The 21,690-nt window shown below is 37.8% G+C and overlaps 1 protein-coding gene across 1 annotated transcript in view; it reads left to right on the top strand.

The window, feature by feature from the left end:
* syne1b (spectrin repeat containing, nuclear envelope 1b) overlaps window positions 1-21,690 on the top strand; it is a 100,828-nt gene that overhangs the window by 37,530 nt on the left and 41,608 nt on the right. The window contains 37 exon segments of the mRNA XM_043263468.1: window positions 25-126; window positions 202-405; window positions 821-1,028; window positions 1,111-1,223; window positions 1,737-1,942; window positions 2,102-2,251; window positions 3,040-3,331; window positions 4,092-4,264; window positions 4,342-4,651; window positions 5,431-5,595; window positions 5,713-6,069; window positions 6,654-6,790; window positions 7,448-7,625; window positions 7,702-7,884; window positions 8,159-8,302; window positions 9,226-9,381; window positions 10,378-10,542; window positions 10,846-11,018; window positions 11,643-11,796; window positions 11,873-12,016; window positions 12,099-12,263; window positions 13,257-13,574; window positions 13,981-14,136; window positions 14,315-14,488; window positions 15,071-15,397; window positions 15,501-15,653; window positions 15,728-15,895; window positions 16,188-16,364; window positions 16,450-16,596; window positions 16,685-16,810; window positions 16,905-17,081; window positions 17,394-17,659; window positions 17,779-19,939; window positions 20,140-20,477; window positions 20,611-20,755; window positions 20,862-21,080; window positions 21,282-21,550. Of these exon segments, the coding sequence (XP_043119403.1) occupies window positions 25-126; window positions 202-405; window positions 821-1,028; window positions 1,111-1,223; window positions 1,737-1,942; window positions 2,102-2,251; window positions 3,040-3,331; window positions 4,092-4,264; window positions 4,342-4,651; window positions 5,431-5,595; window positions 5,713-6,069; window positions 6,654-6,790; window positions 7,448-7,625; window positions 7,702-7,884; window positions 8,159-8,302; window positions 9,226-9,381; window positions 10,378-10,542; window positions 10,846-11,018; window positions 11,643-11,796; window positions 11,873-12,016; window positions 12,099-12,263; window positions 13,257-13,574; window positions 13,981-14,136; window positions 14,315-14,488; window positions 15,071-15,397; window positions 15,501-15,653; window positions 15,728-15,895; window positions 16,188-16,364; window positions 16,450-16,596; window positions 16,685-16,810; window positions 16,905-17,081; window positions 17,394-17,659; window positions 17,779-19,939; window positions 20,140-20,477; window positions 20,611-20,755; window positions 20,862-21,080; window positions 21,282-21,550 (9,200 nt within the window).

Here is a 21,690-nt window from a genome sequence, read left to right as displayed (position 1 = left end):
TTTTAATTTATTTTTTCTGCGTAGGCGGATGTTGGCCTGAAAGAAAAGAAGATGGAGGCTTTACAAGAGAAAGTTTCAGAGCTGAAACAGCTCTGCGCTGGCCAAGATGTCCCTGCTAAACTCCAGGTAAGGCTGATCTCCGTTTGCTTTCCAGATCATTGATTTGATCATTGATTTCATCACCTGCTCGCCCTCTTCCAGGTCCTGGAGACGGATCTCAGAAGGAAAATTAGTAGCATTGAAGAGTTATGTGATCAAGCCAAGAGCAACCTCCAGGATTTCTGCTCTCAGAAGAAGCAGCTGGAGGATTTTCTCAGCCAGATGTCAGAATGGTTGAAGAACGTTGAGAGATCTTTGGTGGAATCGCCATGTGGGACAGCTCCTGAAGAAATCTGCAGAGTGAAGGTACAGAAAGTGGGTTTTGTTCTATTTTGAAGGAATATATTTATATGTATGCATTCAGCAGGCATTTTTATCTAAAGTGACTTATAAAACAATAAGCAGTTCATCGTAGAGCAATATTTGCGGTTGATGAAAACTATTTGAAAGATAAAAATTGAAAATGAAAGTTGTGATGGTTTTGGTTTGGGTGAATGTTGACTGCTCAATCCACCAGAGAAGAATAGAGTTTTGAAAAAGGACACAATTATCACATATTAGTCAATCGTAACAGAGTACATTTATTGCTCAAATAGAGGTTTTATAAGCTTATAAGGGATCAGAGATGGATGAAAATGGTCAGATAAGACCAAGGAAAAAAGAAATGTAAAGGAAATGTAAAGGAAAGAAATAAAATATTTTCTGTGCGTACAATTCATAGGAAATCCAAAAGGAGCTTCAGAACCAGCAGACGAGCATTGACTCTGCTCGGGAAAGTCTGAACACGCTTTGCAGAAAATACCCATCCGAAGAACTTGCCGGTCTAGGTTCCTCTCTGACCGAGCTCATCAAGAAATACGATACGGTCAACCAGCTCTGTGTTAAGAAGCTCGGATCCATGCAGCACGGCCTCCAGCAGCACTTCAATGGTGAGAAGCACTGCATTGCTCATAAAAAATTATCTTTCCTGTTAAGGACATCACTTACTGTTTACTTACTGTCCACTTTCAGATCTCGTGAAGGAGTTTCATACGTGGCTCTCTGGACAGAAAGACATTGTAAGAGAATGTGCCGATCATTCTGGCGACATGAGCGTGGTGGAACGCAAACTACAGAAATTGAAGGTATTTCATCTTTTATGACAAATTTAATGACATAATTAAGTGCATTATGGGTATACCTTAAAAACAGATACCAAGCATCAATTAATGCTAGTGACTGGATAGGAAAAATTTAAGTTATCGGGAAATCAAATTTAAATTACAATTTAACATAACAGGATTCTATTTGAATATATTGAAAAATATAATTATTCCTATGATGCAATGCAGAATTTTCCAGTCACATGATCCTTCAGAAATCACTCTAATATGCTGATTTGTAGCTCAACAAACATTTCTTATTATTATTATTCATGTTGAAAACAGTTGTTCTGCTTCCAATTTTTTTGCAGAAACGTTTACAAATTTTTTCAGGATAGTTTAATGAATAGGATGCTATGTCTATTTGTAATAGAATGTTTGTAATTTCTTTAAAAAAAACTAACTTTTGAATGGTAGTGTACTGTATGCCATCTCCCCCTTCGATGAAAATAGTTGCTGTTTCATCTGTAGTCACTGTAACTCATTGTAACACAGGGAGCTCTGGAGCGGGTGGATGACGGAGACAGTCGTCTAACGCTGGTGTGTACGGAGGGAGAGAAGCTTCTCCTGCACCTTCCCAAAGCCAGCGCTGGCCAAGTCCAGCAGAACCTCTCCTCCATCCAGCAGGACTGGGACAGTTACGTGGAGCAGTGTAAACAGAACCAGCAGAACCTGGAAGAGAGCGCCGGTCTGCTCAGCGGGTGAGAACTTAACAGCGGCGTCACACTGCTGCTCGCTGGGTTAAATATTAGAGCGGCAGATTGTTTGGAATAATTCCTGGGGGATAAACGGCTTTGCTGTAGAAGAGGGTTGTTTGTCACCGAGCGCTGTGGACTGAAATCTGTGCGATGCATTTCTAGCTTTGAGAGCCGTCTGCAGAGGTTGAGTCGCTGGCTGGAGCGCATGGATGTGAGGATGAGCACCGAGCTGCCTGAGGGAAGACACGGCGATCAGGAGCGAGTTACGCTGGAGCGCGTGGAAGAACTACAACATGAAGTGATCAAAGAGAGGTTAGAATACGTTAAATGGATCAATATCAATTTAACATTAGTGGGTAAATTAACAGCCAAGTGGTTTTTGCAGCAGTATAAAATCTTTTTTTTTTTAACAGTGCATGCTACTTTGGAAAGTATATTATAAAATATCCTAAATAATTCCCTCCCCCACAAAATAAATAAATATTTAATTTATTTCAAAATACTGATATTTCAGAAATTATATAGTTATAATTACACTTTAATAATTGTTTATAATTAATAAATAATTTGTTATTATAAACATGGATATTATTTTTCTAATTTAATCCATGCATTTTGAATTTTACGTATTTAAATCATAGAGAAAAAATATGCAAAATCGATGTATTTTATTATTAAATGTTTTATTATATAAACATGTAATTATCTAAATTCTATTTAGAAATAATTAAAAAAACAGTGTTTCATTATTAATAAAATAATATAATATATTAATATATTTATAAAAATAAATAAAAATAAATAAAAATTCCATATGCAAAGTATGTGTTTTTTTGAGGGTTTTTAATAGTGTAATAGTTTGTAATAGTGCTTGTTACCTTGAAAACCTGTTGTTAAAATTCCTTGTATTACAAATATTACATTAATAACACTATTATTTTATTGCTAAGCTTGTTTGTGTATTCGTTTGATGCATTGTGAATTAATTATTTTCATTACATTTAAACATTTTTGAAAAATGTGATCTGGACATATAAAAATATAATATACACACAAAGTATTTTGTATATTGGTTTCAACTGTAAATAATTTTCCTGCAGGGATTCGTTTGAGAGTCTGTGCCAGGAAGCTCAGTCTCTGAATGAGGGTGGTCACGGCAGTGGGGCGGAGCTTCGAGCGTCTGCGCAGCTGCAGCTGCAGCATCAGGCACTCCTCAAGGCGGCGAGAGAGAGACTGCGCTTATGTCAACTCAGTCAGCAGGAGCAGCAGAACTTCGAGGAGACGCTGCAGAGCACCTGGGGATGGCTCAGCGGAGTACAGGAGCGCCTCAGTTCACTCAACAGCACCAGCGGGAATAAAGAGACCCTGGAGAAGAGACTGGGGCTGGTTCAGGTCAGAAAACACATTCATGCACGCAGGAGCGCACCTAAATGAATATTCTGACATTTTATTCAATATGATTTTTTAGTTGTAAGAGTTCTCGCTAGACAAATTTTTGGTTGAAATTCTTCCTACTTCAAAAATGATTACTTCTCACACTAAATGCAAACTCCTTGTCAATAATATAATATAATATAATATAATATAATATAATATAATATAATATAATATCAAGCCTTTTCATTTTAATTTAATTTATTTATTTATTTATTTTTAGATAAAAATTAATACAGCATTTTATTTAGTAACCCTGAATTGAAACTTTTGTTAAACTTACTATAATATAATAATATAATATATTATTATTGTAAATATAACAATCAGAATTATGTTTTGTTTTGTTTACTGGTCTTGCCAATTATGGCGTAAGTTATATATTTTATTAAACAAAAACTTGTTGTTTGTTTTCATTATTATATTATATATATAATAATATATTATTATATATAATATGTAATATTATATATATATATATATATATATATATATATATATATATATATATATATATATATATATATATATATATATATATATAATATTACATATGAATATGTTATTGATAAAAATATAATAGCCAGGCCATTTTTGCTGTTTCATTTTGAGATTACTAGTTTTTAAATGAATTATGCACATATTTCTTTAATAATTTTTGAGAACAAATTTACTCTGAAATGATATGAGCTTTGACATTTTGATGATATTGTTTCAGGACATCTTGTTGATGAAGGGTGAAGGGGAGGTAAAGCTCAACATGACCGTAGGGAAGGGAGAACAGGTGCTGAAGAACTGCAGTAGGGATAAACAGGAAATTATCCGCTCTCAGCTCAAAAGCCTGAAGGATTCCTGGGCCAATATCCTCATGACCGCTATGAGCTGCCACAGGTGAGTTCCTGCCTCCTCTTACGAAGCCTCACGCTGACTCGGCAGAGTGCTTTAATAATGGTTTTTGTGTGACGCAGTCGTCTGGAGTGGACCGTGGCTCAGTGGGGCAGTTTTGTGGAGAGCAAGGCTCAGCTGCAGCAGTGGATGGAGATGGTGGAGCAGGAGGCAGGAGTGGCTCTGCCGCAGCAGCCTGGCCTGAAAGAGAAAGCCTCGATGCTGGAGCGCCTGCGGGCCATTCAGGCCGATGTGGAGGTCCATTCGTCAGCTCTGACGCGTTTGAATGAGAAAGCTACAGAGCTGCATGAGAAGACAGGAGACCAGGCTTTCGCAGAAGGACCGAAATCTGAGTTCAACACCCAGTTTACCAACATCACAGCTGTCATTAAAGTAAACATATGCCATTTTATTTTAAATATACAAGCCAAACCACTTATTGTTAGTCACGCTAGTCACGCCATATCATTTTATGTATCTTATTTTAAAATGACCATTCTTGTCAATTATGGCATATGGAATATATTTAATTAAACCTGAAGTCAAACTTCTTATATTATATTATTGATATAAGTTTCATACTATGGTCTTTTTATTTTATTTTATTAAATATATATTATTATATTACATATATAAACGTAACATTAGGGTGTTTTTATTTTATTTTTATTTTTATAATTTTTTAACTATTATTATTTTAAAATGCAATACAAAAACCATTTCCCCAGTATTTCGCTCTAGATAATAATGTCTGCTGAATTGTTTAAAAACATTTTTAGCATGTATATTACATTCTTTTTTCCATCTTGAGATTATCACATCAAGATTTTATTGGACTGAGAAAATAAGCAATATAATTGTTTAAGAAATGAATTGATATCTTGGTTACATCAGCAAAAAAAGCATTATTCAGGTTTTAACGAAAGGCTCTTCTCCGGTTTAACAGACAAGGCTTAAGGCTAGTCCCAGGCTAAAATGCTTGATGCTGTCTCAGATGAAAACATCTTAAAATATTTCAGTGCCATTATTCTGTCTCAAGATGCAAACCTGTAATGTAATATTTATAAACACTGCTTAAACACCTATTATTTTGAATAATAGTAATAAAAAAAATATATACATCAGCAAGTTTGCACATTTTCTGATGTTATGTGTATTGTCCTATTTTGCAGAATAAGGTACAGCAGATGCAGGAGATCGTCAAAGAGCACGAGCAGTACATGGAGTCGGTGCGTGACCTGAACGACTGGCTCACATCAGCTAAAGAAGAGCTTCAGCGCTGGTCAGACATGTCTGGAGACGCTGCTTCTGTTCAGAGAAAACTCTCTAAAGTCAGGGTACGTTAATGCTATGCTCTGATATCTTATTGTGCACGTAATAACACCAGAAACATTTATTACGTAAAGTTCTTTTGGATTTCACGCTGACTTTAAAGCTATGCGATTCCATTTTAGGGTCTGTTAGACTCTAGGAATCAAGGCCACGAGCGCCTGACCCGTGTGCAGAGCTGCGGAGCCGCCACGCGTGACCACACGTCCACCGTGGGCTGTGAGGTTCTGGAGAGAGAGGAGGCCGGGCTGCTCTCGGCCTGGGAGCAGTGGGAGCGCGGAGCGAAACACGTGTGCTCCGGTCTGGAGGGCGTTCTGGCTCAGATGGCCAACTCAGAGCAGGAGTTCAACAGCCTGGCTGCGCAGCTGGAGCAGGACCTGCAGGAGTTCAGCAGCAAGCTGCAGGAGTGGCGCGTCAAACTGCAGCGGGTGGAAGAAATGAGCTCCGGTGAAGAGGCTGTGCAGGGATGGCAGATAGCGAAGGTAAAGCCTACAGAGCAAGTCCTTTTAAATTCACTGAACTTATTATAGGTAGTCCCCAGTAACAGATTAACATAGATGCAAAGTCAAAAACTATTTCATTTTTTTATAATATGCATTATTTGCTCAATTACTCGATTCACTTAACGATTAATTTTTCCAAGCCCCTCCTTTGCCGGATAGATTCAGTCTGTAGCGTTTGTTCTGATTGGTCTCATTTTCATTTCATCATGCATTTAATGCCTGGTACAGTGGCATTTTTGAGCTGCTTTGTGCACTATTTAGCAAGCACACTATCTTAATGCTCCAAAAGCGCCACCTAGTGGCAAAGACTGAATTTACATTTTCATTCAGACCAACAGCAGAAGGCCAACAAGTTGGGAGGGCAATATGCTAATGTTGATGTCAAAAACGACTCGTTGCAATGATTAAGAATCGACTCTTTCTTTTGAGAGGCAATACATTTATACACGGTGCGCTTACAGATTTAAACCTTTGCGGGATGTTTTCATTCACGTACACGCTGCATGAAACGTCTTTTTTTTCAAAGTCCATTATAACTGCACTTTTATGTTTTTATGATTCAGGACGCCCTGGAAGCGTTGCTAAACATTGAGCCAATGTCGGATAATTTGAAGTGTCAGCTGAATGACTTGTGCCGCTTCTCCAGAGACCTGGGGGCTCAATCTGAGAGAGTATCTGCCCTCATTAAAGAATACAACAGGTGAGAGAGCTCGAAACCAACTCTTCCAGGTTTTCCAGTTCAGTTCTATCAGAATATCTGATTACAGAGAGAGACTAGTGTTATTATTGTTAATTAAAATATAATATAAACATTAGATCCAAAATGATATTAATAAACGTTTTTATTTATAAAAAGTAAATTGTGAACAACGTGAAAATTACAAATAGTAACTACTGAAGTAGTTTAAAAACGTTTTCAACCAATTAAATTACAAAAAGCACAGCAAATTTACTAAAACTTAAATTACAATCAAAAAATATAAAAATAACAGCTAATTCAAAATTAATAAATTAAAAAAACTGTTATTAAAAAAATAGTAATAAAAATATGTAAAAATAGTACTGGACACTGGCCGAGTATCACATAATTAGATTGAAGGAGAGACATTTAAAACATCAAACATTTTAGTTTTTTTTCACATAACATTGCAGCAAATCTGAAATCAATGAAAATCGACCGTAATAATAGTCCAGCAAAACAATATAGCAGCTCATTCAAATAATTGAGCAGAAACACAAACAGCATTGGAAATGAATAGAAAGTTTGTGTAGAATCATATTTGAGTCTGCATGGTATCGATGTTTAGATGGCTTTTCTTGCATAAGTAGTATGTAATATCTCTCTTTCATCCCGTAGCCTCAGTCTCCAGGCGTCTCGGGAGTGTCAGGGAAAGGAGAAGCTCCTGGAGCAGCGTTTCCGTGCTGCTTTTCGAGAGTTCCAGCAGTGGCTGGTCAATGCGAAAATCAATACGGCCAAGTGTTTCGATGTGCCTCAGAACCTGGCAGAAGCATCGTCCAGCCTGCAGAAGATCCAGGTAAGATATCATTAATTTTCTGTTGTTTCCCTCTCAATCCTGTTACGATTCTGAGGGTCGGTGCTTCTTATTGCAGGAGTTTCTAAATGACCGTGAGCAAGGTCTCGGAAAACTGAACACAGTGGCAGCCAGCGGAGAGCTGCTGATGAGTATCGCTGCCAAAGACAGAGTAGAGTCGGTCAGAGCCAAAATCAACACGGCCAGAGAAGACTGGAAGATGCTCATGACCAACCTGCATCACAGAGAAAACGCTTTGCAGGTGCCTGACCATCATTCGATCATAAATTCAATCCGAGACTCTTTAGATTTGGGGCTGTAATGCAATAACAACTACCTGCAATGTTCTAAAAGTCTAGTTCCATCCATTATTCATGTTATTTGATATTTCTCGAAAGGTTAGAACATTACTTGCAATCTCAAGGTGTACTTAAGTAAATAATTTATATCATAGACCACAGTAGACCAAAAACATCTGATCTAGCTAATCAGGCGTTCTCTGTTTAAATGCACCGTCATTGATTATCTTCTTCCAGAATCTCCAGGCTCAGATGCGTGATTTTGAAACGAGCGTGGAGCCGCTCCAGGACTGGCTGAATGAAACCGAGGAGGCCGTTCAGGAGAGCAGCAGTCGGCTGCATGATCTCACAGCCAAGAAACAGGAACTGCACAGGTTACAGGTGCAGTAGAGCGTAATCAAAACCAGTTCCATTCACAGCCATCAGCAGAAGAGCCATTCACAAGCATCACTGTCGCTGATCCAAGTCATTACGCTTCATGGCATTGATGCTTTAATGAACTTTTTTCAATATGTAGATATGTTTATAAGCATTTAAATGAATTTATTTGATTTAAATATAGTTTAAATATAGTATATATTTATTTTTATTGCATTTATTTATTTTTCATAGAGTAGGTTTGTTTTTCATGTATTGCATATAATTTATTTTTATTAAAGTGACAAATGTCTTTAGAATTAGAATTAGAAAATTTTATAGAAAAATTATAATTTGGTTGTTGATTAAAATTATGATGAAATTATGGACCTTTGCCAATTCTATTTTAATAATATTTATATTCTATTATGGTATTTATTAATATTGTAAATTATTTTAATATTTTGTTTTAATTTTTACTGAAACATTGTCTAGTTTTAGCTTTGTTTGTTATTTATTTATTTGTTTCTGTATTTATTGCATTTAATAGCCAAGGCAACATTTTTTAACTAATATTTATTTTATTTTATTTTAGCTTTGTTTAATTAATGCAACTAGCTTAATATTCAAAAAATGTTAGTTTTAGCTACAAAATCAACACAGGGGATGTGTATTTTTAATGTAAGTAGGGTCATTCATTTTGTCTTTCATGTCAACTTTAACGTCAAAATGCTTGCAGAAAATGATAAGTGCATGTGATCAGATGTATAAAACAGCTGCACTCGTGTCATGCTTTAATCTGCATTTCTGTCATACACGTATTAACATGACTTGTCCCCAGTCTTATGCTCTGTCCTGTTCATGTGCTGCCGTGTTGCTTTATTAATCATCTGCTAACACAAGAGTGTGTGATGCTGCTCTGTGCTAACGTGCCTGTGCTTTCACAGTCTCTGCTAGAGGAATTAGTCTCTAAGGAGTCTCAGCTGCACAGGTTGAGGGAGAAGGCCCAGCAGCTGTGGGACGGACACACGGCCGGAAAGGGCTTTGTGCACCGTGTCTCGCAGCTCTCAGCTCAGTACCTAGCTTTAAGCAACCTGACCAAGGTAACGTCCCGCCTGTCTGCCTGCTGGCTGCCTGTGCCTAATGCTGCATGGGGTGTACGTAGGGCTGTGTCTGAAACCTTAAGAACACTCTGATTAGGCAGCAAATACATTTTGAATAGCATGAAAAAAAAAAAAACCTAATGCAGAATGTCCTGACACCAAATGGTGTTTTATTTTTTCATTATTTTTGTAATATCCTGTCACTAAATGGTGTCTATTAGAACAGTAAATCAATTACTACAATTCAATTTAGTTATATATTTAATTATTTTTTTTTTAAATCTTTTATTTCTTGTTTTTCTTTTTTTAGGTATTTATTTATTTATTTGAAATAATTTTAGTTTTAAATTTTTGTGTATTGTCTCCAAATTGTGTGTAATCGAGACAGTTAAGTTTTTTCGAAAGTTAAAAAAAATAAAATAAAATTATTTGTTTACATTTATTTAATTTAGATAGATTTCTAATATAATTTTTACCAAGAAAGAAGCATTATATTCTTTAAATATTTTCTTTGATATGCGAAGTATTAATTTCTTCTATATTAGACTTGACATTGTGACATCTGAAACCATTTTTCTTATGACATTAAGTCATTAAATAACTGGTCAAGGAAGCATTTAGATCCCTAAAAATGTTTTTTGGTGTTACATTGAATTTGTATTTAAATTTCACTTGTCATTTTTTATTTGTTGCACAGAAATGACGTGTTTAGATCAGTGTAAGTTGGCATTTTCACGGCCTAGTATCTACTAATAAACAAAGAAAAAATCATATGCATTAGACCTCCAGAATGAATATATGTTCAATGCAACGTGTCTTGAAAAGCTCTCAGCTGCTTTCCTTTTAACACATTTACTGTTTCTATTAAGGTGCTTCCCTTACCGAATGATTAATGTATGTTATGATGATTATGTACTGAATCCTCAGTTACTCTCTCAAGTCACTTCATCTCAGGGATGTGATTATTTTTCTGGTTATGTTGCTCTTGTCCCACAGGAAAAAGCTTCTAGAATCGACCGCATCATGTCCGAGCACCAGCTGTTCTCTCAGGGCCTGAAAGAGCTGCAGAACTGGGTGGCTGATACCAGCCACATGCTGCAAACCTACTGCACTCCCACCGCAGACAAGAACGTTCTGGACAGCAGGATGATCAAACTCGAGGTGAACAACACCACCGAGAGCATATGTCACCGTAAACAACCATATTTCTAAAATGATGCAACTTTGAATGTAGCGAGGCCGTGCAACTTTAGCATACTACATACTGCGAAACTGAAAGGTTTATTGTTGAATATTGCATACTGTTTCACATACTACTTTTAATATATGCTAATACTCCGTTTTTAACATTTCAGTCGAAGTATGCAACTATGCATTTCATTTTCATAGCTTTTAGCATGTAGTTTATTTGTAATGCTTTTTTTTTTTTTTTTTTTTTTACGTGAATGCATCCATATTTTCCAGGCTTTGCTGACAGCACGCCAAGAGAAGGAGATACAGCTGAAAATGCTGCTGACGAGAGGAGAGTCGGTCCAGAGAAACACCTCCGCTGAGGGAGTACCGCTGGTCCGACAACAGATCGAGGACCTCAAGGACTCATGGGATGGACTGTTGTCGGCTTCTATTCAATGCAAAAGGTCAATATGGTCTTATTAATATCAGTGCAATGATTTATTGTGAAATATAACTGGCCTAGAGAAATCTATAATAAAAAAATCTATCAAACATCTACACTAAAGTGAACGATAATACCAAAATCTATATTATGGTAGATTTATATTGCGATAAGTTTATATATATATAAAAAATATATTTTTTATTGAATATATGAATAAATATATTGTCAAATATATATTGTCAAATGTTGTCTGCTCTGTATTTAAAATATTTTTTTTGTAAAAAACATAAATGTTTTTACCTATATTTATTATATTTATACAACATGTATTCATATAATCAGTAATATTTATATGGAAATATATATGAATATTTTTGTGAATAAATGGTTTACTAATTTATTAATATGCAAACCAAAAAATCTGATTTATATTCATTATTCAGCTAAATGATAAGCATAAAATAAGCATTGCTGAAACATCTTTCTATTAAATCTTGAGTTAAAAATAAAAGACTTAAAACAAGAAAACTAGCCCTGTGTAGCCAACTCTAGAATCCCATACAGCCAGTTGATAAGAATTGGGTTCTTGCTAAAGTTTATGAGCTCTATGTATTAAAGAGTTTTGTGTTTGGGTTTTGAACAGCCAATTGGAGGGCGCTCTGTCGCAGTGGACCAGTTACCAGGAGGATGTGCGTCAGTTTGTGAGCTGGATGGAGGCTGTGGAAGAGACTTTAAACCCTGCAGACAAACAGTGCTCCGAGATGAGAGACAAAACCGCCAACCTGGGCAAAGCCAAAGTATGGCGTTACTGTCAAAGTCTCTGAATTACTGCGTTCTAGATGTTGTCATACTATGCAAACATTCTCATTTCAGTTGCTGCTAGAGGATGTTTTAAGTCACAGCAGCGTCTTGGATGTCATATCTATGAAAGGATCCAACATGGCCGAGCACTATGTCACCCAGCTGGAGATTCAGGACTTGCAAGAGCGCTACAATATCGTCAAAGATAAAGCCCAGGTATAATGCACCGCTCTCGTTGGTCACTTAATAGAACAATGCTGAACGTTTGTGTTAATGGACACACATTTTTCTGCCGCAGTGTGCAGTTGCCAAAGCGGACGAGCTGGTGTCGGCCCATCAGGAGTACCAGCGTACCCTGCATGAGTTTAAAGACTGGCTGGAGCAGCAGCAGGAGAGACTGAGCTGCTACACACAGCTGGAGGGAGATGTCGAGACCCTAGAGGACACGCTTCGCAAACTACAGGTCAGAAGACGTCTTGAACTGCTTATTTTGACACCTTATTTGTTCATTGAGTGTACAACATTTTTCAGGATATTTACTTTTTTTTTTTTTTTTTTTGTTCAGTTTAGACCAATTAATTCAGACTTTTGTGGTGCTTCACATATAAACTTAACACTTGAATACAATACACTAAATGCATAGGGTGAAAAAATATATTAATAATAATGTAATATTGACGGGAAAAATGGCTAATTATTTGCATCATACCAAATATAAATGACTTAACATAAGTACAGTGTGCACTTTCAAATATGTTATCAAAAATATAGTTGACTTTCTGACTGTTTGTAATTACATTAAATAATGATGTATTATTATATATGTACTGTATAGAGAGAAAGATTTAGATTACTTTAGATTTATATTACTAATGAACTTATATAGCCTATATAAATGTTTGTTCATCAAAATAGCTAATTATTTATATATAATTATTGTCTGACATTATAAATTATATTATTTAAGGGTTTTTTTGCTGAGTTTAAATAAAATGCTCATAATAAATATGTAAATATATAAAGAATATGTAAATATCATGCATCAAAACTGTATAATATATGTTAGACAGGAGCATAATTACGTAATATTTTTGTGACCAGACATATAAGAGAGTACTGCCTTTTAATTTAATTTTAATTGCTTTTTAATGTATAAAAATATTTAAAAATTATATGTTATTATTATAATTATTAAAAATGAATTATTAATAATATATTTAATATAAAAATAGTTTACATTTATATTTAAATGTTATTATATAATTGTTATTATATTGAAATAATTGCAATTAATTCATCAAGTTTGATGAGGGCCCCTGGTTTAGAGTCACTAAAGATGGGCAAACTCCAATTTTACCACTAATATACTGTGAATCCATATTCACGATTTATTTTATTTTGTGGTGGTGCTACATAAATATGAAATATGAAAGAAATAACTATTATCTGTCTCCAGGAGCTTCAGGTGCATTGCACAGAGGGTCAAGCCCTGTTAAACACACTGCTGGTGACCCGAGAGCAGGTGATTCCCTGGGGTGTCCCGCAGCTAGAGGACCGATGTCTGGAGACGGTCCAGCAGGAGTGGGGCTCGTATCAGACCCGGCTGGGTGAGACCAGATCTCAGCTCAACAGCGCTCTGGCAAAACTCCGGCAGATTGAGCAGAAGTTTCAGCGGCTGGATAACTGGCTCAAAGGGATGGAAACTAAAGGACAACTACGCTCCGGCCGCCGCTCTGACAGAGCAACAAAAGAGGCACAGTTACAGCTCCTGAAGGTTAGAAACCCACAATAAAGTGAATAAAATTGACCTATTTGAATCTATTTTTCTGACAAAATCGCTACTAAATTTCACAAATATGCAGAAAGCGCAATTAACACATCCAATTAAATATGAAATTCTGAAGTATAATAACTCAACTATTCGTTTATTTTTCATTTTTATGTTTCATTTGCTGTTCTTGAAGAATATGTGAAGAGTTTATTTGCAAAAACAGTTTTTTTCATTGCTGTGTTTTTTTTGCTATTTTTATCCTAATCAAAATAACCCACGTGCAGTTTAAATTGAGATTTTGAATGCACAATGAAAAAACATTTTAAAAAATTATTTAAAAAAGCGAGTTGCAATCAAGCTCTTCTTATGTATGGGTGGTGTCTGATATGTTGTTGTGATATCATCACAGGGTTGGCATGAGGAGGTACTGGCTTATCAGGAAGAGATAGAGGGTCTCAGTGTCCTGGCCCAGCAAGTTTTAGAAGAGACGCCCATCAGCAGCAGAGTCAGCACTAGAGCTACACAACTTACATCACGCTATCATGCCCTGCTGCTACATCTGCTGGTACACTTTAAACACACATCACCTAAACCATACCATAAATCCTTCCAGTATCATAAATTACTGTCTTACTTTCAGTTTTTTGAATTTAGAAATATTTATTTTGAGAATTCTGGGACATTTGTAGTCAATTGAGCCAAATGATCATGGTAAAATCTTACTATTTTAAATGTGTTTGTAGGACACTATTAAGCAACTGAAGGAGGAAGTTTCCTGCATTGAAGAATCCCAGAGTGTCTTCTGCACCTTCTCTGATTGGTTGAGCACAGCACAAAAGAACTTCAGCAGTGTGACCACCACCACCATTGATGTGGTTGATCGTGTTGCCATGGAGAAGAAGATGAAAAAACTGGAGGTATCTTTGGTTATTAACTAAGTACTTCTTTTTTATTTAATACTTTTATTGAGCAAGGACACATTCGATTAATTGAGAATACATTAAAGTGATTAAAGTAAATACAATTATTTTGTTAAAAGATTTCTATTTCAAATAAATGCTGTGGAATTACAATTGGTATATGTGACTCTGGAACACAAAATCAGTCATAAGGGGCAATTTAAAAATGACCTTCTGAAAGCTGAATAAGCCTTCCATTGATGTATGGTTTGTTAGGATAGGATAATATTAGTCCAAGAGAGGACTATTTGATCTCAGGGTGTAAAAAAAACAAAGTATTGAGAAAATAGCCTTTAATAAATTATGTTATTGATATATTTACTTAAGGAATTTTACAAAATATCTTTATGCAACATGATCTTTACTTAATATACTAAGGATGTCATTAACAAATTCATAATTTTGACCCGTAATGTGTATTGCTGGCTATTGCTACAAATATACCAATGCTGCTTATGACTGCTTTTGTGGTCCAGGCTCACATATTATAATGACTTCTCATGTTTGCGTGCCTAAGAAGCTTTTTTGTGTATGTCTCAGGCTCTGCAAGGTGACATGGAGCTTGGTCACACCTTCCTGAAAACCATGCGTGAAAAGACAGATCGTGCCATGACGTTCCTGGAGGAACCTGAGGCAGAGCAGCTCAAGGAGGAAGTAGACACCCGACTCTCCCAGCTGGAAGCGTTGATCAGAGCTCTGCGTTCAGAGCTCAGTGCCACAGAGAAATCCATACAGCTCTCCAAAGACTTCCTGGACAAATACAAGACTCAAACGCAATGGCTTACAGAGACGAAATCACTGCTGGCGACTCCAGTGGAGCCAAAAGCTGAACTTTACCAAAAGAAGGCTCAGCTAGCCAAATACAAGGTGAGCAAAACACTTATTTTTTGATGAGTAAAAAAGATATATGAACTGAATTCATGTAAACCGATTGAATTATATGCCAAATGCTTCCTTTGTCCCTTTCTAGACAATCCAGCAGAACATCCAGTCCCATGAGTCAGCAGTCAAATCAGTTATAGAGAAGGGAGATGCACTTCTTGAAACAATCCGTGACCCGTCTGTCAGTGAGAACATCAGCAAGCTGAAAGCTGACTACCAGGAATTATGCAATGATGCCAAGGTACTGTCATGCAAAAATGGTCTCAGCTAACTGGATTCCACGTATTATTGTTGATCTTATATTGTTTTGTTTAGGTCCACGTTCAGAGATTGATGGAGAGCGTCAGAGAGCATGAACACTACAACAGTGAACTACAAGAAGTAGAGAAATGGTTGTTACAGATGTCTAGCAGACTGGTCACCTCTGATTCTATGCAAAGTGGCAATCTAGAAACAGCCACACAACAACTAGCCAGACACAAGGTGTGTTCACTTTTATTATTGCTATTAGAGCATTCAAATATCAACTGAAGAATAGTTTTACAGCAACTTGCAATCAATCAAACTACCAAAAATCTTTGTAGCATTCACATAAACATTTATTTTCATAGCCTATTTACTTTTTTATCACCTAGCATATTGCACTGTTTGTACATCTTTACACTTTTAAATATATATGCACATATTTTTGTTTCAATTGCTGACTTTTCTTAGCTTCTTTTTTGTCAATTCTATTTCTATATCACTTGACATGATTTGACCTGTTTCTTCTCAGGCAATAATGGAGGAGATAGCTGGTTTTGAGGAGCGTTTGACCAGCCTGAAGGACAAAGGCGATCGTCTCACAAGTAGCTGCACAGAGCAAGTCCAGGCAAAGATTAGTCAACAAATCCAGGCACACCAGCAAGGAACCAGAGACAGTTATTCTGCTATTTGCAGCACAGCTCAGCGTGTGAGCACTCCTGCTAATAAAAGATCTTGTTATCAGAAATATAATCTTATTATTTCGGTCTAATGTTCAACATGTGGCTCATCAGGTATATCAGAGTCTGGACCGTGAGCTCCAGAAGCATGTCAGCCATCAGGACACCCTGCAGCAGTGTCAGACATGGCTGTCCACTGTAAAAGAAGAGATCCAGTTGCAGGCGCAGACTCCCTATGGCCTCCAAGAAGCTTTGAAACAGGTAGATGCCACAGAGCTGCATAATTCTATGCTAATACAAACCAGACTACCTAAATATATTTAGTTATATTTTGACTGCTTATTCACAGGTGAAGCACTTTAGGGCTCTACAGGAGCAGGCCAGCACATATCTGGACCTGGTTTGTTCAGTGTGTGATTTATCTGATGAGTCTGTGAGAGCCACAGCTGCCAAAATACAGGACACCAAAATGATGGTGAGTTTGATTACACACAATATCAACTGTCACTGCTAATGCATATGAAATTATACAGCTACTGATAATGTGATTGATATTGTCAATTCTGCAGATTGAGGAGAGGATGGCCACTTCTCAAGAGCTGTCAGATAGTTGGAGGGAGATTAAAGAGCAAAAACAGGAACTTTCAACACTTTTCCAAGATATGGAACAGCAATTGCAAAGTCTATCCAGAAGACCTGCTGAATTGGAGCCCAAGATTGCTCAAACCATGCTTGATCAAGCCAAAGTAAATGCCAAATTTTTATTTTACAAATATGTTTTTAAAAAGTTTTATATATAATATAGATTTATACACCTGTATGTATATGTGTATATATATATTGGTATCGACCAATATATTCTGTTGGAAATATTGTAGTGTTAGGCTATGATTAGATTATGAAAACAGAGAATTTTATTTTTGGAATAATGTACGTTGATGCTTTGTTCAAAATAGGACAAGGGTAATTTATTTATAACATAAAAGTGCCTTTTTTCATTTCTCATCTTGTCTCTGTTTATACACTTGGCTTATTCTCTGTTCTCATGTTGCCTGTAGGAATTTGGCCAGCAGCTTCAAAGCAGACAAAGTACTTTGACTAAGATGACAGAGCTTGTGAGTAAGCTGACAGAAGGGCAGGAGTCTCCTGAACATACAGAGATTGGACGACTGAGCCATGCATGGTTAGAGCTGTGCCATCAGGCCAACAGTCTACAAGCTCAGAGAGAAGAAGATCTGCAAAGGACTGTAGAGTATCATGATTGCATCAGTGCCATGGAAGCCCTCTTTGAACAGGTGTCCAAAGAATGGGACAACCTGGCCAGGTAAAACTGTTATTTAAGATTTAGTGTAAATGTATTCATATGTCACTTTTAAATAGTGCTACACCGTAAGTGTAATTTGACACTTTTGGGAGTTACATTATTATTTTATGATCTTGTAGAACTGATGCTGAGAGTTCATCTGATCATTTGGAGGCTCTTCGGAAACTCTCAGTTGTTCTTAAAGAAAAGAAAAACACACTTGAGGACCTCAAAGAACAAAAGCAAAAAGTAATGTACCACTTAAACTTGGATGATAAAGAGTTGGTAAAGGAGCAGATTGGACACTTTGAGCAGCGTTGGGCCCATTTAGAGAGTCTCATAGAGAGGAAGATCCAAGACTCCATTGTAACCCTTGAAGACATGGGCCAAGTTGAGGCCCGTTTGAGGGAAGCTCGCGAATGGGCTGAGGAGCAGCAGCCTGCCCTATCTGAAGCCATGAAAATGAGTCCTCCCCCTGAACTAGCTCAGAGTTTCCTTTTCGACCATCTAAGCATATGCAGTGAGCTGGAAGCCAAGCAGCTTCTGTTGGCTCAGGCTATGAGTGATGCAGACAGGGTTTTAGCACATCTGGGGCTTAATGAAAGGCAAAGACTGCAGCAACTCATCTCAGAAACTCAAGCAGAGGTAGAGTCCTTGAGCGTCAAAGTTGCTCAACGAAGAAAACACTTGAGCAAAGCATTTACAGAGAGAACTCAGTTCCTTTTGGCTGTGAATCAAGCTATCACCTGGGTCCAGCAAAATGAAAAGAAAGCACAAGCAGAGGAGTACATAGCCCTTCTCCCTGATGACCTATCTAAGCAGGTGAGGACTTGCAGGAATATTCAGAGCAGCTTGAGAGCCTACCAGAGTGAGCTGACCTCCCTGTGGTCCCAAGGCAGAGATCTGATGAAAGATGCTGCTGAAGAAGAGAAATCAGAGATGCTAAACAAACTCCAAGAGCTGCAGAATATCTTCGAAGTTTCCCTACAGAAGTGTAGCCAGAGGCTACAAGAGCTTGAAAAAGTGTTGGTTACCAGGAAGTACTTCAAGGCAGATCTAGAAAAGATTTGCCAGTGGTTGAAGCAAGCCGATATAGTGACCTTCCCAGAGATAAACCTCATGAATGGAGATGCAGAATTATGTTCTCAGCTTACAAAATACCAGCAAATATTGGATCAAGCAATGGAATATGAGAACCTCCTGTTAACTGTGCAAAGAACAGGTCAAGAAATACTTCCCACTCTGAACGAAGTGGACCATTGCTACTTAGATGAGAAACTGATTGCTCTTCCACAACAGTACAATAATATTTTGGGACTAGCCAAAGAGAAACAAGAGAAAATACAACAAGCCATTCTTGCCAGACAGGAATATGCCTCCTTTATTGATGTAACCCACAAAGCGCTTAAAGAACTAGAGGAACAATTCCACAGCTTGGGGACACAGTATGTAGGCCTTAAGACTGAAGAGGTTGTTAGTCTTCAGGCTGATTATAAAGCTCTCCTAGAGGAGCTGACCAATCTTGGACAAGCTGTCAGTGAGCTAAATCAGAAGAAAGAGGGATTTCGTAGCACCGGTCAACCTTGGAGACCTGAAGAAATGACCCAACTGGTTAGCCTTTACAATGGTCTCAAAAGATTGATTGAGCAGAAGGTAGAACATCTTGACGATACTCTGGAATCTTTCGAGGACCATCAAGCCATGGCTATGCAAGTTGATTCTGAGCTGAAGGCCACCAAAGAGCAACTGGTGAAAGTTAATGCAGAGACACAGTCAGCTGAGGAGAGATTGAAAAACTATCACGCCCTGGCTGCTAGTCTTCAAGGTGCCAGCTCTCACCTCACTCGACTCATGGAGCAGATGGATAACCTGGCACCCCACATGGATTCCGCCGCACACGAGGTTTCAAAGCAGCGTGTAACCTCTTGGCAAGAAGAACTTCAGTCCTTACAGTCAGCTGTTGGGGAACTAATTGTGGAGTGTGAAAACAGGTTTGTGCAGAGTAAAGACTTTGAGACCGAAGTCAATCGGACCTTAACTTGGCTTCAGCAAATCAGAGATGAACTTGGCTCTGAGGTGGTGGTAGATGTCAAGGTTGAGAAGGTCCAGGAGGAAATCCGAAAGCAACAGATTATGCAAGAGGAAGTTCAGTCTAGGCTTAGGATAGTGGCGGCTCTAAGCACCAGAGAGAAGCAGAAATACACCAGTGCCAATGAGCTTGTCCCCCCTCATGTGGACTCAAGTCTACAAGAAATGGCCAAGCTGGAAGCTGATGTTCAACGTGCTCTCAGCTCCAAACAGGCAAGTTCTAATCCTAAACTATGAATATAACCAAGACCACTAGTAAAAGCACAAAATCCTGCATAAATGTTCAACATAATCCCCCAAGATGAAATGCCATTGAGCCTAAATATTTCTTAACTACTCAAGAAAGACTGCCTTAGTTAACCAGTGGTTCTCCTTAGCTTACTCACTAATGAATCCAATTGTTTTTCCTGTAGATAACGCTAGAGCAAGCTCTCGCCTTGTGCCAGAAGTATCACTCCAGAATGCAAACAGCTTGTGAGTGGTTGGAAGATGCCGTGGGCTTCTTGCAGCAGGCCAGTCTTGGGGTGGATGTGGAGAACTATGAGGAGTGTCTGAGGCAGCAAGAAGACATCATGGCCACTGAACAGGAGTTCCTGGGTGTTCTCGAGGAGCTGGATTCATTGTCACCTCAACTTGAAAACCTGGTCAACCCTACAGCCAAGGAGCAGCTTCGACTTAGTGTGGAGTCTGCACAGCAGAGAGGTGTGGAGGTCAGAGACCAGCTTCAGTGCCACCAAGACATCTTAAACAGGTACAGTTTAGTACAGAACATCTGAGCTCTTACATCTATTAAGGGTAACCCAAGTTTTATTTTAATAAAGACCAATGTTATAGTTGGATGTAGGTCTTAATTATAATCACGGTAATAATATGAACTTTTTCAGCTGTGTTACCCAGTGGAATTCATATCAGGAGGCCAGACAGACAGTCATTGAGCTGATGAATGAGGCAGAGAAGAAACTAACAGAGTTTTCCACAGCCAAGGCTGCAACAAGCCAGGAAGCTGAAGAGAAACTCCGTAGTCATAAGGTAAACCAAGCATACAGATTTGACTCTCTTTCCTAATTAGTTTTACTGTAATCAACTGTCTACATGATGATAAACCGATCAAAATGTCTTCATCTTTGGCCTCTAGTCATTGGTATCCATGGTAAACAGTTTCCAAGAAAAGCTAACTGGTCTGGAAGAGCAAGCCTCCCAGTTAGAGCTGGTTGGAAGTGACGCCAGTAAAGCCACCATAAGTCGATCCATGACCACAGTGTGGCAGCGCTGGACCAGGTTGCGCAGTGTAGCACGAGGTCAAGAAAGGGTACTGGAGGATACGGCCCATGAATGGAGAACTTTCAGGGAAAAGGTACAGTTTCACTGTCTATATTTGTGGCCAAATATTCTGAGACTGCTCATTTGATGTTATGATGTTGTGCCCCTACTCAAACAATAGAATTCAATGCTTTAAATGGTTTGAAATGGTTTATTGATTACAATATCAGATGTAATGGTACAAGAGTTTGGGCGAGCAGGTTAATGTTACAAAGAATGATATCTTGTTGCTTAGATGATGAAGGTAAGAGCTGTAACAGAAGAACTGAAGGGCCGTGTTCCTGATTGCACTGCTGAGAAAGCATCCAAAGCGACACTACAGTCACATCTGGACCAGTACGAGCTGGTTGCTCAAGACCTAGAGAGGGAGTTGTCTTCTCTAACCCTCTTGCGACAGTACGCTCTCAGCCTGCTACACGGTGTGGAGGTGTCTGTGCCAACGGCTGATCACGAGCATTTGCCAAGTCTGAAGGAGTTAAAAGCTGTGCAAGATCAGCTAGAAAGGTATGTAATCTTTCTTCAATAAGTACAAACCAATAATAATCAAATCCACCAAAATACTACAAGGTACAGTACAAATAATTCTGTTGTATAAAAATGTTTTCACAAACTTTAAAGGACAATGTATCAGCATGATCACACAT

This window comes from Puntigrus tetrazona, chromosome 17, assembly GCF_018831695.1.
Source record: "Puntigrus tetrazona isolate hp1 chromosome 17, ASM1883169v1, whole genome shotgun sequence".
NCBI lineage: Eukaryota > Metazoa > Chordata > Actinopteri > Cypriniformes > Cyprinidae > Puntigrus > Puntigrus tetrazona.
Note: the sequence above shows the minus strand (reverse complement) of the source record. Positions and strands in the feature narration are given on the sequence as shown.